At 57.4% G+C, this 18,966-nt stretch overlaps 1 protein-coding gene across 3 annotated transcripts in view; it reads right to left on the bottom strand.

Moving 5' to 3' along the window:
* Positions 1 to 1,158: 1,158 nt before the first annotated feature.
* The window catches only part of Capn9 (calpain 9), a 28,729-nt gene continuing 10,921 nt past the window's right edge, over positions 1,159 to 18,966 (bottom strand). For 2 of the 3 annotated variants that reach the window (XM_077105088.1, XM_077105090.1), the window contains 14 exons: positions 17,720 to 17,805; positions 17,037 to 17,114; positions 14,799 to 14,959; positions 13,756 to 13,913; positions 13,404 to 13,612; positions 12,032 to 12,068; positions 10,767 to 10,847; positions 8,589 to 8,646; positions 7,307 to 7,371; positions 6,821 to 6,889; positions 6,376 to 6,454; positions 4,327 to 4,443; positions 2,150 to 2,208; positions 1,159 to 1,185 (listed from right to left, as the gene is read on the bottom strand). In XM_077105088.1, the coding sequence (XP_076961203.1) occupies positions 1,159 to 1,185; positions 2,150 to 2,208; positions 4,327 to 4,443; positions 6,376 to 6,454; positions 6,821 to 6,889; positions 7,307 to 7,371; positions 8,589 to 8,646; positions 10,767 to 10,847; positions 12,032 to 12,068; positions 13,404 to 13,612; positions 13,756 to 13,913; positions 14,799 to 14,959; positions 17,037 to 17,114; positions 17,720 to 17,805 (1,284 nt within the window). The remainder of the gene's footprint in view (positions 1,186 to 2,149; positions 2,209 to 4,326; positions 4,444 to 6,375; positions 6,455 to 6,820; positions 6,890 to 7,306; positions 7,372 to 8,588; positions 8,647 to 10,766; positions 10,848 to 12,031; positions 12,069 to 13,403; positions 13,613 to 13,755; positions 13,914 to 14,798; positions 14,960 to 17,036; positions 17,115 to 17,719; positions 17,806 to 18,966) is intronic. The other variant, XM_077105089.1, reaches the window with a different exon arrangement.

Below are 18,966 nucleotides of genomic sequence, written 5' to 3'. Positions count from 1 at the left end.
CTCTGATCTATGTCTTCCTTTTGCTTTCTTGGGTTTGATCTTTCTTCCCCTCTGTCGAGACGGAAGGTTATGCTGTTGGTTTGAGGACTTTCTGTATTTCTGAGTGCTACTCTAGCCCTGTGATGTTAAATTTGATGTGTTATATTTTTGTTTTGTTTAGTTCAAATTATTTCCAAACTTCATTGTGATTTTTTTCCCCTTTAACTCATGGATCTTTTAGAAGTTTCTTTTTCTAATTCTAATTGAATTCCTTAGTGGCTGGGGAATTATCCCGTATGATTTAAACTCTTTTAAATATATTGAAACTAGCTCCAAGGCCTCGAGTGTGTAGCTCTCCAACCTCAGTGTGCGCTCATTGCTTTGGGGCAGATGCTCCACCAATGTCAGTGAGCAAGTTGTTTGGGGGCCTGTGAGGCCTTCTGCATCCTTGCTGACCTTCTGTCCAGTGCTCTGTGAATAATTAAGAGGGGAGCCTGGCACGGTGGCCACACCTGTAATCCCAGAGACTCAGGAGGCCGAGGCAAGAGAATCGTATGTTCAAGGCCAGCCTCAGCAACTTAGTGAGGCCCTAAGCAACTTAGTGAGACCCTGTCTCAAAATAAAAAATGAAAATGTCTGGGGTGTGGCTCAGTGGCAAAGCCATTGGCTTCTCCCGCCCCAGGCTTGGGGCACAGAGAGACTCTGCGTGGACAGGCTATCTCAGTCACCAGCTCCCAGAGGGGAGCCATCTCCATGTGGACCCGTTGGGGGTAGAGGAGGTGAGCTGATGTCACCCTGTAGGGAAGCACCTTCCCTGGAGAGTTGTCCCACAACCCAGTATTGACACTGTTCTGTAAGCTGTCTGAGGGGGTGGCCACGGCACACTGGAGCCAGGACCCTGGTGTCAGGGCCGTCTTGTGAATGGGAGGAGTGGGACATGGAGGGAGAAAACGCTAGCAGAGCCTGGTCATGGGCACAGGTGCCTCTAAGAAGGCAATGATCTTACAAAAAAGCAGCACAGAGTCCGAGAGAACAGCAGAGATTTCATTCTCCCAGGTGGGCAGTGGGCGGGTAACAAGGGAAGGAGAGAGCCCCGGGTGAGACCATCCACCAGGAGCAGCACTGCAGTCCACCTTCCGAAAGCCGACAGCTGGACAGGTGCCTCCCACCAGGGCAGTCTCAAATGTTCATTGTCAAGTTGATGAACTGGAAGCAGAGAGAGAGGGATGAGGGCTTGTCCCCCCACGTAACTCCAGAGAGCATGACAGGGACAGTGGAATATCCTCTCTCCTTTCGAGGGGCAGCCTCAATCAGGCCCCATGACCAGGGCAACAGAAAGCAGCTTCCCCTTTGCAGGGTCCCCTGCCTTCAGGAGGGAGGCAACCCTCCATCACAGCAGGGCTGCAGGAGCGACTGGGGCTCATCAGCAGTGGGCTGGTGAGCAGGGGGTGGACTTCCTCTCACCCCTCTCCAGGGCCTTGCTTCCCACCGGGCTTGTCATGGCAGCATGATGCCTATGCACGGCTGTGGGGAGTCCTCTCTCCCTCCCTGGCAGGGAGCCTGCTTCAGTTCCCAAACCTCACATATGCAGGAATCACAGGATCCCGTGAAACAAGATTCCGATGCCTTGGTCTGGACTCTATGTTTTTAACCTGCTTCCCCGGGCAGGGCTGGCCTCCCATGCTGCAGCAGGGCAACTGAGAAAGGTCCTCTGGGGAGGTGCACTGAAACCCCAATGCTCCTTCTGAGATTTGGAAAGTGGCCCGTGCACTCCTAGCCCAGCATCCTCCCTGGGGGCGCCTTGGGTCTGAAGTGCGGAGGTGCACACACAGGTGTGCGCCCAGGGCAGCCATAGGACCACCTGGGCAGGGGGAGTGGAAGGAGGGAAGCTGGGAGCAGGCTGGCCAGGAGCCAGGGAGGGCGCCAGCATGCTAGGTGGTTCATCTCTACGACCCAGTTTCCACCTCTGCAGAATGGGGTGCTATGGGCACTCAGCAGTGGATTTAACCTTGACAATGACCCTGTGAGCCAAGTGAAGAGTGCCTTAGAGCTGTCAGGCACTGTGTTATCTCAGCCACCCACAGGAACGCCAGGCCTCTCAGGAACTGTGCATTTGGTGCGTTTCAGGAGATGTGCTCTGCGGGGCCCTGGGCAGAAGGCTGTGTCTTACCTCGTTTATGTTGAGGTGGATGAAGTCCTTGTTCTTCATACAGAGAGCCTGGAATACCCCTGCCAGGAGAGAGGAGGAGTTTCCCAGCCCCAGGGCCAGCCTGGGCTGACTGTGGGGAGCTGCTCCCTCTAGTGGGAATCAGGGGTCTTCTGGCACAGCAGGCAGGACTGTGCTGGCCAGTGCTGGCCTCTACCCTATGCCAGTCTGCTGGCCAACTCCTGGGTCCAAAACATCTTCCTGTCCTAATCTTTGGGGTTACAGACTCCTTGAAATCCATGACCCCAGAAAACAAGTGCCTGTATCCAAGGTTTTACTGAGTCTGAAAGCTAATCCCTCATGGGTGGGGGCACTTGGGGCTGTCACAGGACAGGCAGCAGGGGCAGCAGGGAGAGCAGGCTGAGCTGGTTGGAGTCATCACGTGTGTCCCCAGGCCTCAGCCTCCCACTTTAGAAAGAGCTGACCACTCCTGGCTTCAAGTTTTCACGTGAGGACAGAGCGGGGAGAGGGGACTGACTTCTGCGGAGCAGAGGGATGGGGAGACCCAACAACCAAGTGACCTGAGTCCAGATCCCTGGTGGCCAATGAGCAGTCAAGAGGCCGCTGGGGATTCCAGCATGGACTGGCACTGGGTAACGTCGAGGGTCCCTGAGAACTTGGTCAGGTATGCAAATGGCAGCTCCATTGTGCAAGGCCAAGTCTACTGGCTGGAAAAGTCTCCAGAGGGGAGGGCAGGCCCGAGATGGGTTAGCAACCCATTTGGGGGAAAGGATGTATTGGGTACATCGGGTGGGGGGAAGTCACAAGTGATGAGCGTTGAGGCTAAGTGTTGCGCACAGGATGCAGACCTGCTGCTGTCCCCCCACATCTCTCTAAGGTGGCCATGGCCACATATGACCTGCTCCTGTGGCTTTCCTCCCCTCTCCATGGTGCTGGGGACAGAGCCAGGGGCCTCGTGAGTGTGGGTAAGGGCTCTGCCCGGAGCCACACTCTGCCTCTGTCTGGATTGTCTGAGCTCCCACAGGGGCTGTAGCAGAGTTTGGGAAGCTCTGAGTGTGGGGTTTTATTCTTTCCATGCAATGGATGTTGCAGCTGTCTGATGGGAAGTTGAAATGGCCTGGGAAGCCTTGGGGCCTGCTCCCTGGTGCTCCACAGAGCACACTGAGGGCCCTGTGGTGGGGAGGGTCAGGCCTGAGCGGGCCAAGAAAGGAAAAGCCATGCGCCCCCAGCCAGAGCAGCACTAGGCTAAGCCTCCTGGCTGCAGCCAGGAGGAGGGGAGAAGGGACAACTCTCCAATTTCTAGGGTCAGCTCTGCCTACCCTGAGGGTCTATGCCATCTTTATAGGTGGTCCCTTCTCCATAGCTGCTGGTGACCTGGGCCAGCATTCAGGCCCAGCTGGCTTGGCCCCTTCAAGCCTCCTGCATCATGCCTCAGCCCACCCTGAGCCTGTGGGCCACAGAAACAAGCTTCAGGCAATCAGAACTGTCACCTGCCTAGCAGAGCTGTAGCACCGTGCCACAGAGACCCCTCCTTGCTTTACCAGGTGCCGTGAGGTCACCCATCGAGCTAGCAAATTCCGAGAAGTACCAGATACATAATTTGCAAGGCTCATGCAAAATGGAAGACTGGGGCCTCTGGTTCAAAAGTCAAGACCTTCAGGATGGTGACTTCGGAGCATTTAACTCAGCACAAGGTGCCTTGGAGACATGGTCCCTTTGTGCTTGGATGGCATGCTTGAGCTGCCCGGGACACATGCAGTGTCTCTTCCTAGCCCTCCTGTAAAGGAGATGGCTGCAACCTCAAACAGCACCTACACATAATCTCTGTCCCTTTCGGTGGGACAAGTCTCTTTTGAGGTAACTGGGTCCATGAGGGAGGGAAGAGGGGACAAAGACTCTGATTCTGTAAGTTGTTGGGACCTGACCTGAGGTGGGTGCTTCCCTGGGATGGTGGGGCACGAGCCCACCTTGGCTAGTGTCCTCACACAGACAGGACAGGTGGGGAACAGGGATCTCTGGACGTTGTACATGACACTGCACCTGCCCTGGGCAGCCACACAGGTCATGTGTCTCATAGCTCCCAATGGCCCTGCGGGTCTGTCTGCCATATTTGCTGGTTGCTTGTATGTGCTCATGGAGGGTGACCAGACCTGGGGTGGACCCAGGTGGAGGACACTCACGGCTTGCATTCTCCAGCCGGACCAGGCAGTTGAGGAAGTCGTCCAGGTCCAGCTGAAGCCCCTCGTCTGCATACCTGAGGATGATGAGCTGCAGGAGGCGGCTGCTGAGCTGGAAGCCTGTGGAGGAACAGGAGGCCCCAGGACTGGCTCAGCCCAGAGGACCACACTGTGGGCCAGGGAGTCCCATGTGGCCAGGGAGAACTGGTCAAAGGAGTGTGTTCTGCCTGGCAAGGTGAGAGCTTCCTGGTGGGGGCCTGGCTTGGTTTGGGTGGCATGGAGGTGTCTGCCAGGACAGGCAGGTGCTCACAGGCGCTCTGACACTGCGGGCTCAGTGAGCTCTCGGCTTTGGTTTTTCACCAACATCACCCCTGGGGTCTGGTCTACCTTCCAGGAGGCTTCCTGAGGCACCTTCCCAGTGATCAGTGTCTGAGCCCCATGCTGAGTCCTGCCAGCCTCCCCTCTGGTTCTGTCTGAACTCACTTCTGGCGGGTCCTGTCCTGAGGATTCCAGGGTGGCACCTGGTATGACTGACTCTCCAGGGTGTTTTAACCCGAGGGCAAGGGGGCTAGAAATGGTCCTGAGAGGACATGCTGCTTGCTGATTCCTGCACACCCACGCTGGAGGGACAGTGCCTGGCTGCAGCCAGGAGGCTTGGCCTAGTGCCGCTCTGGCTGGGGGTGCATGGCTTCAGTGTCCTCATTTGTCAAATGCTGGGTTCAAGGTGTCTGAACACCTGGAAAACCCTGTAGCATGTTTAGCACTTTGATGTCTAATCATATGCAACTTGTTTATTTTGCAGCTCTGGGGATGGAACCCAGGGCCTTGCATATGCTCAGGCAGACGCTCACCACCGAGCACTCCAGCCCTGATTCGACACTCTCAGGAGCAGTATCCTTGCCCTCCTTCCTCCTGGTCCGCAGGTTCAGTGCAGGTGGTCCCAGGACTGTTTTTGTTTTTGTTGTTGTTTATTTTTTTTTGTTTTTTGCTGTTTTTTCCCAGCTGCAGCCAGAGAAGGAGGCTGCTCTGACTCAGAGCTCAGTGCTGGGCCCATGCCCTGGTGCTGCCCAGAACCTGGCATCTGCCTTGGTGGGCTGAAGAGGCAGGGTTGGGACCTCCCTCACCAGAGCTGGGTAGGAGGACCTGGTCATACCATCCTCTCTGGAGGTTCTCTTGGGTCCCTGCTCTGTCCCTCCTGCCCTGGGAGCAAGATCACTGACCCCAGGAGAGTGGTCTGCTTGTATAGCTCTCCTGTGTTCTTCTCCCTCACAAAGGAACGAGCAACCTTGCTGGGCACATTCTGCCCTCAGCAGGCCTGACCCTGGGCATGTTTCCAGGGGTAGCTGCCTGGGAGCGGGCCCCATTTGAAGCTGCATAGGTCCTGGTTTACGACTGTGCTGGTCAGATGCAAAGGGGATACGGAGACCCCAGCTGGGTGCACAGGACACGAGGCCTCAGAGCCTGGGACAGTCACAGCAATGCTGGGTGGATGGTGAGAAGGTAGCAGAGTGTCAATGGAATGATCTGGTTTGGATTTGGTCTGATGCTGACAAAGCTGGCACAGGGTCACAGGTGGCAGAGGGACACACAGGTCCCCAAAGCATGGGGACATGGGCTGTCTCATCATGGCAACAATATCACCATGCAGAACTTAGAGGTCAGGAAGTAGTATGCTTGCCACCAAAGAGTCCCTGGTTACTCTGCGGTGGAGAAGACGGCCAGAGGCCTCTGGGGGCAGGCCACGTTCATTCTTGGAAGATACTTCTAACCCTCCAGCCCATGTTCACAGTGGTTTAAAATGAGGGTCTTATGAGGGGCCAGGCTGCAGCCAGGAGGCTTGGCCTAGTGCTGCTCTGGCTGGGGGTGCACGGCTTCAGTGTCCTTATTTGTCAAATGCAGGGTTCAAGACCTGGGGTGCTAGGTCTGTGACTTAAACAGCATCAGCTCAGCTCAGAGGCCCACCACTGGCCACCAGCTAGGGCCAGGGCCAGGGCCCAGGAGGCAGCACACTGGCCCCACCTCAGACAGCCGCACGCCCCAGCAGGTCCTCACCTGCAGCTCTCAGTGCAGTCCGCAGCTCGTAGGACGACATGGTGCCGGACTTGTCGACATCGAACTGAATGAACAGGTTCTGTGGGGTGGGGCGGGCAGGGATGGGAGGAGTGGCTGAAGGGCAGCCTGGGCAGCAGCAGCTGGAGGGCAGCTGGCCCTGAGGGCCCTGAGAAGTGAGGCTGGCCACCCTCCTGTGTGAGCAGCGCTGGAGATGGATCCCAGGGCCTCCCACAGGCCAGGCTTTCCCCAGGGCCTCCCACAGGTCAGCCCCCCACCCATAGCTACCCCAGCCCAGCGCCCCTGTCTTCCCTTCCGTCTAGGGGACTGATGCAAGCATCAGGATTCCACCCTGGTGCCTCTCCTCGTCCCTGCCACCATCACTCAGCCTGTGGCCTTGGCCTTTGCCCCCCTGCCCTAGGCTTGGGATTCTCTCCAGGTCACATACGATCCACTGCTTCAGCCTGTCCCAGAACACTCGAAATTCACTGAATTCCAGTTTCCCGTTGCCACTGGTCTGGCCGCATGGGTCAAGGAAGTTTGACCTTTCAACCCAGGGTCCTCAGGGGCCAGCTCTGGGGCACCCAGGATGGCCTGTGGGCTGGTCTGGTGGTGTGGGTGTCAGTGCTGGCCCTGGGGAGGTGGATTTAAGCACTGAACCGTGGTTCTCTGAAGAGGGGATATGGAAGGTGAGATGGTTCCGAAAGCACAGAAATAGCTCTTCTGTTTCCTGCGAAGGGACCCAAGTGCCAATGAGGTCCCAAGGCCCTTGAGAAACCTCTGCCCCCTGGACGGACCCAGGCCACTTGATTCTGATGGACTTCAGCACCAGGGGTCCCCTAGCTGTTGAATTTGCCCGTGGAGACTGTGCGCCTCAAACCCTGGGCAGAGTGCTGCCGGAAGTTGCAGGCCCTAAGCCTGCTGGGAAGGATACGTCCATCAGGGAAATGATGTTTCTGCAGGAGATCAGGCTCAGCTTCTTGAACTTGAGGTCTTTCCCTGAAATCACATGTGAAAGTTGAATTTGGTTAACCCTCAGTCAAATGTGCTGAAGCCCAGGGTGGCCAGAGCCAGGCTCTGGACTGTGACATGGGCATTCTTATGATGCTGGTAAGAATAGGGGGACATTTATAATATATGAAAAAAAGCTTAAAAAATGGGAATGTCGGGCTAGTTGCAGCTACGTGATAAAACGCCTGCCCAGCACCCGCGAAGCCATGGACCCAGTCCCCAGCACTGCAAAACTAGAACACAATACCCCCAACCCCAAAACCCAACAACTGAAACAGGGATCACTCTCTCATCATTTTTTTTTTCTAATTCAATAATTCTAAATGACAGATCGCCCATGAAGGTTTCTCTCAGATCATTTAAGGGCAGAAGCTTGAAAATGAATAGATGACTGAAGGAAGGGCCTTGCTAAGGACGAAGGCCACTCCCACACGTGCAATACCCATGGAAATTGTGTTCCTGGATGAACTGCTCACACAAAGTGAGCTTAAGGTGGAATTTAAACTTGCGGAGGAACTTGGACATTGATACACTGCTGGTGGAAATGTCAAAAGGTCCCTTTGGAAAACGTCTGGACACTAAAACATCAAGTGCAGAGTTCCGTCAGAAATTCTCCTCACCGTGGAGGGAAGAGGAAAGCAATACGCCCATTGGAAACCTGAGGTCCACTGCAGCGGTACCCAAGTGCACGTCAGTGGACAAATGGAGAGACAAAGGGGCATGCCACACAGGGAATGCCAGTGGCTATGAAAAGGAGCAAAGCCCAGGCACGCGGTGGCAGGCGTGAACCTGGAAGTCACTGAGAGAAGGAAGCCAGGCCGGAAGGCTTCCTGCCAACTGCCCAGGATAGGTAGATCCAGAGAGAGCAGAGCAGTGGTGCCCGGGGCCACGGGGAGGATGGAGACGGGGAGGGCTGCGAGCTGGCACAGGGTCTCCCTCTGAGGGGAGGGAATGTCCTGGAACTGAGCCCGTGCCCACACACTGACTGAGAGCGTGATTTGTTGGTGGTGAGGGTTGGTGATCTTCACCTTGGCCAGTAGGCTTTTGTGCATCTTTTAGAATTGTCCACCCTTAACTTGTGTCATTTTTTTGGAATCAGGGAATAAACAATGACAGCTGTTTCTGAAGTCCTGGGAAGCCCCGCGCAGGGGTCTAGAGGCTGGCAGTGTGGTCCCCCACACCATGGCCCCCAGGGGTTCACTCACTCTTCTGCAGCACAGCATTTAAGACATACTCCAGTTCCTCTGCGGTCACCTCCATGTCCTGTGAAGACATTGCTCCTTAGGCCCTCAGGACTCCCGTGAGTCTCTGTCAGCTCCAGCTTGACTGGGCTCAAGGGACAGACTGGCCCTCCTGAAACAGCCACAGGCAGATCACCCGTCTTCTGGGTAGCTGCTGCTGCCCACCAGCTTCTGGGGAAGGTCCAGCTGACCAGCAGAGGCCCACCCAAGGTGGACACAGAACACTGGGCTTGGCGTGCTGCCACCTTCCCGAGGATCAGAGATACCTGGAGCGGTTGGCAAAACTCAGATGGCCCTGGAGGTGTTGCAGGGAGCTGGAGAGCAGGCCAGCCTCCTGCAAAGTTGCAACTGAGGAGCAGAGCGAGGACACTCCCTCCTGGAAATGCCCCTCCTGGACTGCCTCCCCTCCTGGACAGCCTTCTCCAGGACACGCCCCTCCTGGGCACGCCCCTTTTGGACACGCCCCCTCCTGAGCGCCCCAGGCACGGTCAGGTTACCAGATCCAGGACTGTGGCTGCTGGCTCTTTCCAAGTCCTCTAGGGGATCTAAGGGCACCCACAGCAGCATCCACAGAGCAGAAGCTCAGGGCGGATGCAGCCGGCCTGGGCCCACATCTACAGAAGGGGGTCTTCAGTCTTCCCGGGTCCCCGGGGGGGCTTTCATGTGCAGGGAAGTTTGGGTGGCACTTCTGTTGGGCTCATCTGTCCAGGAGCTGGGCCAGCAAGGGGGACCCCCTGTACAACGGCTTTAACCAACAACTGCTGGTGAGACGGGCCAAGGACAGGTGGCTGATTACCAAGGAAAAGGAAATGGGCAGATGACTCCTGACCACGCCTCTGGGGAGGGGAGGGTCAGACTCTCCAAACACAAGCAGGTGGCCTCTTCCTGCCTTTTGGTCAGTAGAAAGGAGAAGAAAGGAAACCTAAAATCCATAAAAGGGCAAGACACTGTTCTGCTCTTGCCTTGGCATTTCTCCAGTGTTTGATCTTCAACCCCTGGGGAATGAGGCCTGATCCTGAATTTCAGGACCGGTATCACTGGTTCTGCTTGGAGCTCCTGGTCCTGGGTTTGGATGTTTCACCCTGTGAGAAGGGTGGATGCAGCCCGCACCCACACTGGCGGGTGGGGGGAGCAGGAAGCAGACCTCCTGCCCACATCCCCTTCCCCCTTCACCCACTCCACTTCTAACGACTTCTGTCTTTGCCCTTCATCTCAGTAGCTGAGAGGCCACCATGCTGGCTCTGATCTGTCACCTCCTGAGATCTTCAGATAGCACCTGACCTGGGGATTGGCCCCCATGCTGTGCCCTGCCCAAGGGAAGTGGCCGCTCTTCCTGCTGCGCTTTGCACAAGGCCCGGACCCTGTGTCCATCTCCTACCCTGCTTGGCTACTGCAAGGCCCCAGTCCAGCACTAGATACCCCAGCTTCAGGTCAGGCTACCAGCCAGCTCCTTTCGCACCAGGGGCCCCAGGCAGGGGAAGCAGAGATTACTGATGTCATTGGCACCTCCACACACATCAGTTCACCAGGCTACACAATGGGCTGGGCCATTTCCCCTGAGAGGAAGGACAATCCTGGGGCCAGGAGGCTTTTCCCAGGCCCCCAGGAGGCCATGAGCCCAGCAAGGAAGCTGAGCAACAGGGCTGAGGATGGGGGCAGCACTGAGGACAGGAGGCAGGGAACAGATGTCCTGTCCTTCCTCGGTGGCCTAAGCCTGGCCCCGGCTGCCAATCCTGGACACCCTCTGGTGTTAATGGATGGAAATGCTTTGCACCAAGGAACTCTCTCCTGGGCACACAGTTTGCAGTGTGCCTCCCTGGACAGCACAGAGCAGAACACAGAGCATTTTAATGGCAGTGATTTCAGGGTAGAAGAGTTCAGAGACCCCTCCTCTTCAAGGCTTCCCCAATCTGCCACAAGAGGCCTCTGGGCCAGTTCTGAGCCACCATGGGCTCTGCTGCCCCATCAACAGAGGGGCAATGGTGCCAGGTGTGTGGACAGGCTGTTTCTGGGCATCTACTGACCAGGGCTGGGGTCACTTTGCAACAAGCCCCTCGGAGCCTTAGGGAGGCACCACTGTCAAACCCCATGACCAACACCCTCTGCTGGGAAGAGGCCAGGCCTTGGTCAGGTGCACCCTACCTCGCCGGCGATTCTTTGGAACAGGGCCCGGAACTGCTGCTCCTCCTCTGTCTCCTGTTCAGGTGGCTTTGGCTGTGAGGGCTGAAAAATAGCCAGAGGTGGGCACAGAAGGACCCGCAGGAGAGAAACTTGGAATTGCTCTCCCAAAGAAACACAGGAGAGAAAAGCCCTGGAATGGACACAGTGCTGCCCCAAGGGACAAGCCAGGACTTCGAGGACCCTCATGTGCCAGCAGTCACTATGGACACAGTGTGCACCAGCTGCTGCCCACGGAGCAGCAGCCTCAAGGGCTCAGGGAGCCTCTAGAGGAAGTCCTCAAGACGAGGACGAGGAGTCTGGGAGGACCTGGTTAGCTAAACTCATTGCACCCTTCTGTCTCAGACTCCAGGAGGCAGACCATCACGAATGGAGTCCAAAGATCTGCTGGCCTTTAGGAATGGTCTCTACACTCTGTGGACAGATCCCTAGCACGCTGTGGACCAGAGCGGCTCTGTGTGGTGTGGCAGCTTGAGCAGGAATAGGAATCAGCAGAGCACAGAGCAACCGGTCAGCACCCTGCCTGTCCAAGTGACTTTCCTCTGGGTGCTCAGGCTGCAGGGCGTCCTTCTGTGCAGGGGCCTGGGTGGGATGTAGCTCCGTAGCTCTGATTTCCCGGGTGAGGAGCGACTTGGTGTTGATGTGGGGGATGAACTCCTGCATGAGTGGCCCCATCCCGGAGAGTCCATCAGGGCCAGTGCCTCCCTTCAGCCCCACGTGCAGAGAGGGGCAGGCCCAGCAGTCATACTCATCTCAGCCCTGGCCCCGACTCCAGCTGCCTCACATCTGTTCCCAGCATGGAGCTGCAGGTCTCCTCTTAGAGCACCACACCCTGGTGCCCCCTGAAGGTCTCACGGCCCTTGGATGGGATGAAATGGACCTTCCACCCAACACGCAGAGAGTGGGAGGACTCGTGCCCCTGAGTCCACAGAGAGGACCTACCCATTTGCTTGGCTTCTTTTTATTATTTTTATTAAAATGCATTCATTTTGCCCCCTCACAGGAGGCAGGTGCCTCTCCACGGAGGTGGAATCCCGGAGAAGGAGGACATCCCACAACCTGTCTCACCTTGGCAGTCCTGTCTGTGTGAGGGACAGAGGACCCAGGCTCAGCCTGCAGGTCAGTCAAGCACAGGCACTGACCCCACGGCCTGGAGGTGTCACCGTGGTCAGAGGAAGGCCCTCAGCCTCCCACCGAGTCCCACCCTCCCTGGCCAGGGGTGCACTCACCTCAGGAAGGTTGATGTCCACAGTGCCATCCAGGTCCCTGTAGGGGCAGAGAGCACAGTGCCTCAACTGTGTGTCTCATGGGGGACCCTCATGTGCTATCTGCTGAGCTGCAGGAAGCCCTCCTGGCTCACTGCCCTTATGTCCTGCAGGATTTGCAGACCCCATGCATGGACACGCCACCCCCATCACTCAGACCCTCCCCTTGGCTGCCCTCATCCAAGGCCACCCTGCAAATCCTGGGCTCTGCAGGTAAGAGAGTTAACCCTGACGTGCTCCCTGATCCCCTGGTGCCCTCCAACGAGGGCAGTGGAGGTGGCATGTGGAGCAGAGCAGGCTCTCTGCACACTATGCGGGAAACTACGCATCTCCAGAGGAGAGACGCTGAGACCTGTCACTCAGCTGGGAAGGACTTCAAGAGGATGAGTCCTGGAGTCAGGACCAAGAGCCACCTAGCCTGCATGCCGCACTCCCAGTCCTGGTCATGTGTGTCACTTGTGTTTGGGGAAAAGAGGAAGAAAGGTGGCAACTGTCACTCTTGCTGTTCTCATCCTGGGCCCTCAGTGTTTGGACAGCTGTGATACTAAGAGGAGGGGCAGCCTTGTCCTGGCTCCTGCCAATGCTGGGACAGTTGGAGGAATCAAGTCTTACACATCCAGACCTGCAGCACTCCCAGGGACACACCAGCCATCCTAGGAGAACATAGGCCTCAGAGCTGGGAGGAAGCCCACTGGTCGGCCCTTGGATTCAGCCTCACTGTGTGCAAGGCCAGAGCAGCCCGGTGTCCACTGCCTTTTCTCTACCTTTACACAGATTGGTCCCTTCTTGGGGAATTTTCCAGCTTAAAATACGGAGGCAGACCTTGCTACAATCTCTAGAACGGCTTCGCTGGTTCAGGAAATGGGTCATGCCTCTCAAGCCACAAGCCACTTCCCCTCTGCCACAGAGCAACCAGCACAGGGCGGTCATGGGAAGCTTATCCCTAGAAGTAACGGATACAAACTTCACCAGGATACTGTGAAGACGCGTGGCGGAGTGTAAGACAGTTCAGACTGGCCAGCATCTTTAAACTGGAGCTGAGGGAACACGCCAGTCTGGTAAGGGGACAGTCCCCTTCATTGTGGGTGGGAGTCTAGCATCCCTAAGTGTGCCTCCACTCCAGGGTCTGAGAAAACCAAGGTCTTGCCAAGAGGGCCTTGGGGTAGGACCCTGGGAGCAGCTGTGGGGGAGACTGGCAGGTCTGCCTGAGGAGGGAAGAGAAGGACTGAAAAACCTCGATTCCCAGAGGGATGGAAAGGGCCCAGCTTTGCAATCCTGGTGGCCCCAGTGCCTGGATGCTAGAGGAAGGGGCCTGGGGTCTGCCTCTGCTCCTCACCGGCTAATGGTTTTCTTCTCCGAAAAGATTCTCAGACAGAAGTCAGCCTCCTGATGGGGCTCAAAGGTGCTGGGGACCAGGACGTACTCCCCCGGGGGCAGCCGGAAGCGGTCAGAGACTTCCCTCAGGTTGATGAACGTCTTGCTTCTAGCCAGGGAGGCATGGTACCTGAAGAAGTCTTTGTCCAGGTGTTCGTCCTTGCCGGGGCTCTGTAGGAGGAGGAGGGGGCTCTCTGAGGCTGGCCTTGCTCCTCAGGCAGAGTTTGGTATGGGTTATAATCTCTGGCACAAAACTGAGAAAGAGCTGGGAATGCAGAAGCCTAATGGGACCCGAGTGTGGCCTTGCTCCCCACCTGGTAAATGGCGTAGCCGATAGTCAGCATGTCAGCTCCAAACCTCTTGAGCTTCCTTCGATCTTTCTGCATCAAGGCTACGAGCAAAGTACATTCCTCCTGTCCCTCGTCTTTCTCGGTCAGGGACAGTTTTATCTGTGGATTGGTCCAAAAGGTATCTGCCATTTGAAAGAGAAGGATTACTGCCCATTCCTTAAGGGGACAAAACAAAAAAGCAAAGTGCACTCCACTCCCCTCCCCACCCAGGTCCTCCCAACTCGAGGTTCTCCCATCAGCCCTCTGGCCCTGCTTCCTGGGGCCTCCCTTTCCTGCCACCTTCTGAGCCACTTCTCAGCCTTTCAGGGTCCTCCTCCAGGTCTAGCCTGCTGAAGTTTGCTCCACCCTATGTTTCCCACTTGGAATTTCAGGGGGGCCTGCGTTGGCCTGGGGTCATCCTCCTGCCTCTTTTTATTGATTGTGCAATTTGGGTGGGACTGACCGTGTCCCCAACCCAGGGATGAACTCCGGTCTCTGGCAATCCCTTTTGCCGCAGAGGATTGGAGCAAAGCTGAGCAGTGCTCAGTGCCCCAGCACCCTGGGGCTGAGGAGTTAGGGGGTCAGGGCTCTGAGGCCACCTTGCAGTGTGTGTGAGGCCTGTGGGAGTCCTGACGCTGAGGCAAGCCCCTGCCCCTGCTCACAAAGACAGCCAGACAGAGGGAAGCAGCCCAGGGGAGAGGGCCGAGCTGAGCCGCACACCAAGCCCATCTTGTTGCTGCCCGGCACTGTCAGGCCGGCAGGGTGGTGAGCCCTCTTTACAGCCGACCTGGCCAGCGGTGATCTCTGTCTCTTATACTGGAAAATGGCCCAAGTGGCAGAAGAGGGTGCTTCCGTGAGTACTTCTTGTCCAACTTTCTACCAAGCCCTCATGCCCAGGTCTCCCTGGGGTCCTGCAGACCAACTACCCACTTCCAGCTTTCTCTGGGGTCCTGCCCTGGCCCTTTGATGTCCCCAGGATGGACTGGACTCTTGGAAATGGAAGAGACAATGACAGGGAGGCCACGCACCCAGGAAGTTGCGGCAGCCCCCTGCGGTGGAGCCGCGGACCCAGCTGCCCTGGTGCACGGCCACTTCCCACCTGTGAAGCGCGTCTTCCTGCAGCGCATCGGGGCTGAGGTTGCAGACCTCCACCTTGTCGAAGTGGGCCCTGAAGTCCTGGAAGGCCATCCTGCACACAGAGGGTCAGGCGGGTGAGGGAGGGTGGTGGCAGCCCACCATCCTTCCCTCCAACCATCCAGCTCCCGTCCTCCAGGGCAGGGAGGCCCAGCTGGGGACTGAACACAGACAAAAGTGAAGATTCAAAAAGGAGAAAAAGACAATCACACGGCATGATGGGCCATGGTGGGGCCACACGCAGCACAGGGTGGGGCGTCCCTCCTCGGGAGCCGGGAGCCTCAGGACCAGGTGCCCTTCAAGAGGAGACCGGAAGCAGGCCTGTAGGAAGCAGCTGCTGGGGTCCAGGCAGGCAAAGAGCAAGGTCGTGGGCATTGGGTGGGCAGGGGGCATGGCTTTGACTCTGGGGACAGGAAAGCCTTTGGAGGGTGCGGAGCAGAGTGACCCGGTCCACCGCTGCTGTGTGGAGCAGACCTTAGGGACACAGGTGAAGCTGACCGGCCAGATGGAAAGTCACGGCAAGAGAAGGGGGTGCCCAGTCCAGCTGGTGACCACAGGGAGGCATGATCTGAAGGCAGAGCCCAGAGGTCCTGATGGTTGGAGGGTGAACATGAAAGGGATGGGGAAGGTGGGGCAGAGCCATGTGGGAGGGAGGCTCTGGAGGGCAGGCCGAGTGGCCTCTCTGAGAGGCTGAGCCAAGGGCATCAGATCTAGCAGGGCAGGGAGGAGGGGACAGGACGGGACCTTGCCAAGAAGCCCACAAGAGGGCCTTGGGTCCTAGAGCACTGTGCCCACACCTCAAGCTACTGAGCGGAGAGGCCATGTCCTGCCCAGGTCGCCAGGCAAGCTGGAGGCCTCTCTAGTGCAAGAACCACCTGGTGAGGTTGCTGCCCAAGACAACTGCAAACACAGGAGGCAGGACAGGGCCCATGCGCCTGGGCAGGAAAGGAGGGAAGCTGGGGGTTTGTTGTCGTGGTCTTGGCTTGGGGTTCACAAGGTGTGGGAAGAGGGATGAGCTCATGCAAGGGCCCATGTGGGAGCATGCAGGGAGCAGGCCAGAAGCCACAGGGTGGGCTTCCAGACCCTACACAGGAGGTCGTGGGGCCAGAGAGGGCCCATCGCCAGGCGACAGAGCTGCAAAGGCTGGCAGGAGGAAGTGCCTCCCTCTTGGCTTGGATTCCAGGGATGTGCTGGGGGCAACCTCGAGGCTCAGGTCTCGGGCAGCAGGGTGCTGGGCCATGCTGCCTGTCCTCAAACTCAGCCAAGCCAACTGGGGCAGCAGAGGTCAGAGGAGGGTGCTGGCTGCACACCAGAGGCTCTGCCCGGCTTTCTGGATGACATCAATTCTCCAGAGACTCATAAAGAGACCTGGAGGTGGGAGGGTCCCCACCCAAACGTCACTGAGATTAGATTCCCTGCCAGCCTGGGGGCTATGGTGTGTGTATGTGTGTGTGTGTGTGTGTGTGTGTGTGTGTGTGTGAGAGAGAGAGAGAGAGAGAGAGAGAGAGAGAGAGAGATAGGAAAAGGAGAGAGAGGAGAGGAGGAGAGAGAGGAGAGAGAGAAGAAGAGAGAGGAGAAGAGAGAGAGAGAAGGAGGAAAAGGAGAGAGAGGAGAGGAGGAGAGAGAGGAGAGAGAGAAGAAGAGAGAGGAGGAGGAGAGAGAGAGGAGGAGAGAGAAGAGAAAGGAGTAGAGAGGAGAAGGAGAGAGAGAAGGAGGAGGAGGAGGAGAGAGAAAAGAAGAGAGAGGAGGAGGAGGGAGGAGGAGGAGAGAGTAAAGGAGAGAGAGAGGGGAGGAGAGAGAAGAGAGAGAGGAGGAGAGAGGAGGAGGAGGAAAAGGAGAGAGGGAAGAGAGAGGAGAAGAGAGAAAAGAAGAAGGAGAAGGAGGAGGAGAGAGAGAAGAGAGAGGAGGAGAGAGGAGGAGGAAAAGGAGAGAAAGAAAAGAGAGAAGAGGAGAGAGAGAGAAGAAGGAGGAGGAAGAGGAGGAGGAGGAGGAGGAGAAGGAGGAGGAGGAGGGGAGAGAGTAAAGGAGAGAGAGAGAGAGAGAGAGGGGAGAGGTGGTGGTCCTTGCCCAGGCCGTGGCCACACTCAACACCTGTCACACACTCAACAGAAACAGAAATGGATGAGCTGTACCAGAACTCCCCGTCGTCCAGAGCAGCATGACACAGGCGCTTCTGGTCAGCTAGGCCCACGGACTGCCACTCGGGGGAGCTAGGAGCAACAGGGTGGAGTCAGCCAGGAGGGTCCTCCCAGGAGCCATGCTGGCTTGTGCGGCTGCCCTGCCAAGTGAATTCTCACTGGCCCCAGAAATGCACCCAGGATGCAGAGGCTCACTGGCCTCAGGTCCCCAAATGTGGAAGTGCATGTCCAAAGGCTTCTGAGGGAAGGACCTGGTCACTGGGGCCTGCTCTGTAGACCACCGTGGAAAACGGCAAGGAGGTGAGTGACCGCGCGGGGCGGGGGCAGAGGAGCCCACAAAAGCCCCAGCTCAGCGTGGCCTCCAGCCTGCTGGTGCCGGGAGCAAGAGTGACCTCTACTTCTCCTTTGCCCATGGCTGCCATTCATAACAAGCCCTCCTTTGCATAGCCTTGAAGAGATCAGGCCAGGCTCTGTGAGGTGGGCACGCCTGACCCATGGGCAGGAAGACTCGGGAGAGCTGGTGGGGAGCAGCTGCCCACCACCCTCCAAACTCAGGCTGCCGCTCCGAGTGGCCTGTGGGATCTGTGACCCCGGCACGACTCCAAACACAGCAGCCCCCTCCTTACCCTGGCGGTGCCCAGTCCACAGCAGCCCAATCCACCCGTGATGTGTCTGACCTGTCGCTCCATGGCCCGTTCCACTCGACCTGGCCCCAGGGGTTCCGGACTCGGATGAGCTCGATTTTCTGGCCCCGGAAGTCTACCTAGAAGGGAGAAGCATCAGGGAGGTGGGAGGTGAGAAGACCGGAGGTTGGCTGTGTTCATCGTGGGCTCGGGCCCCTCTCCGCGGACTCATCCATCTGTAACCAGCCTGTGGAATTTCCGATTTCCTATTGAAAACAGGCGGTAGCCTCTCTAGTGAGGGCCTAGTAGTCCCCACGAATGGCCACGCCTTCTCTGGACAGTGACTCCCTATCAACACGAAGCTGGAAGCTTCCTCTGGCACAGAACCCTGCATCGTGGCTTTCTGGGTCCCCTCAGCATCTGGGTGGCATAGAGCGTCCTCAGATGAGCTCGCAGAGCCCCAGGGGGTGACAGGACCACAGGGCCACAGGCTGGGAATGCAGCAAAGGAAGGCCAGATTCCTTTTCCTGGGCTTTGCCCTCGGTCACAGGAAGGAATCTGCTGTTCCAGGGGATTCTTGCACCAGGCCCTCCAGCACTGCTGTGGCAGGGAGTGGGGCCAAGGCCTTGGGTCTTGGAGGGAGAGCATGGCGGTCGGACCTCTGCTCATCCACAGTGGAGACCCTAGCCACCAGAGCTGTCCTGCTCTGGTCAACATCTCCCAGCAATATCAGCTCTCAGAGCACCTGGTGCGGCCTGTGGGAAGCACTCAGGAGCTCCCTGATCTGAGGTACAGGCCCCTTGTTGGTGGAGAGGAAGCAGAACCTGTGAGCAGGATGAGGGAGACCTCTGCTTGGAATAATGCGTAGAACAACCACATGCCTACTCGAGGGGCAGGTGGACACAAGAACCAGCTCAAGCTGGAAGTCAGCAGAGGATCCTCTGGGGTCTCCCACAGCTCATATCACAGAAGGGCCTTCCTCCACGCTCCAGCCACGCATTCGTGGTATGTTACCAGGATGTGACAGCCCCAGAAGGGAGCAGAGGTGCCCAGCTACAGGGGTGGGCCAGGCAGGACCCTGGGCTACGCTGCACTTGAGCCGGGGGTGGAGCCCTTGGTTTCCCGTCTTTCCCTCTTCCGTTTCCTCCCTCTCCTCCACTTACTCAACTGATTTAGGAGATTGTCCTGGTTGTGCCTGTGAGGGTGTTCCTGGATGAGTGGAATTTAATTGGTAGACTGAGCAGAGCAGGGAGCCTTCCCTGTGTTGGGGCCTCAGGCCTCTGCAGAAGCCCTGAGCAGGG

This window comes from Callospermophilus lateralis, chromosome 13 (genome assembly GCF_048772815.1).
Source record: "Callospermophilus lateralis isolate mCalLat2 chromosome 13, mCalLat2.hap1, whole genome shotgun sequence".
Classification (NCBI taxonomy): Eukaryota; Metazoa; Chordata; class Mammalia; order Rodentia; family Sciuridae; genus Callospermophilus; species Callospermophilus lateralis.
This window is presented reverse-complemented; position numbering and strand designations above follow the sequence as displayed.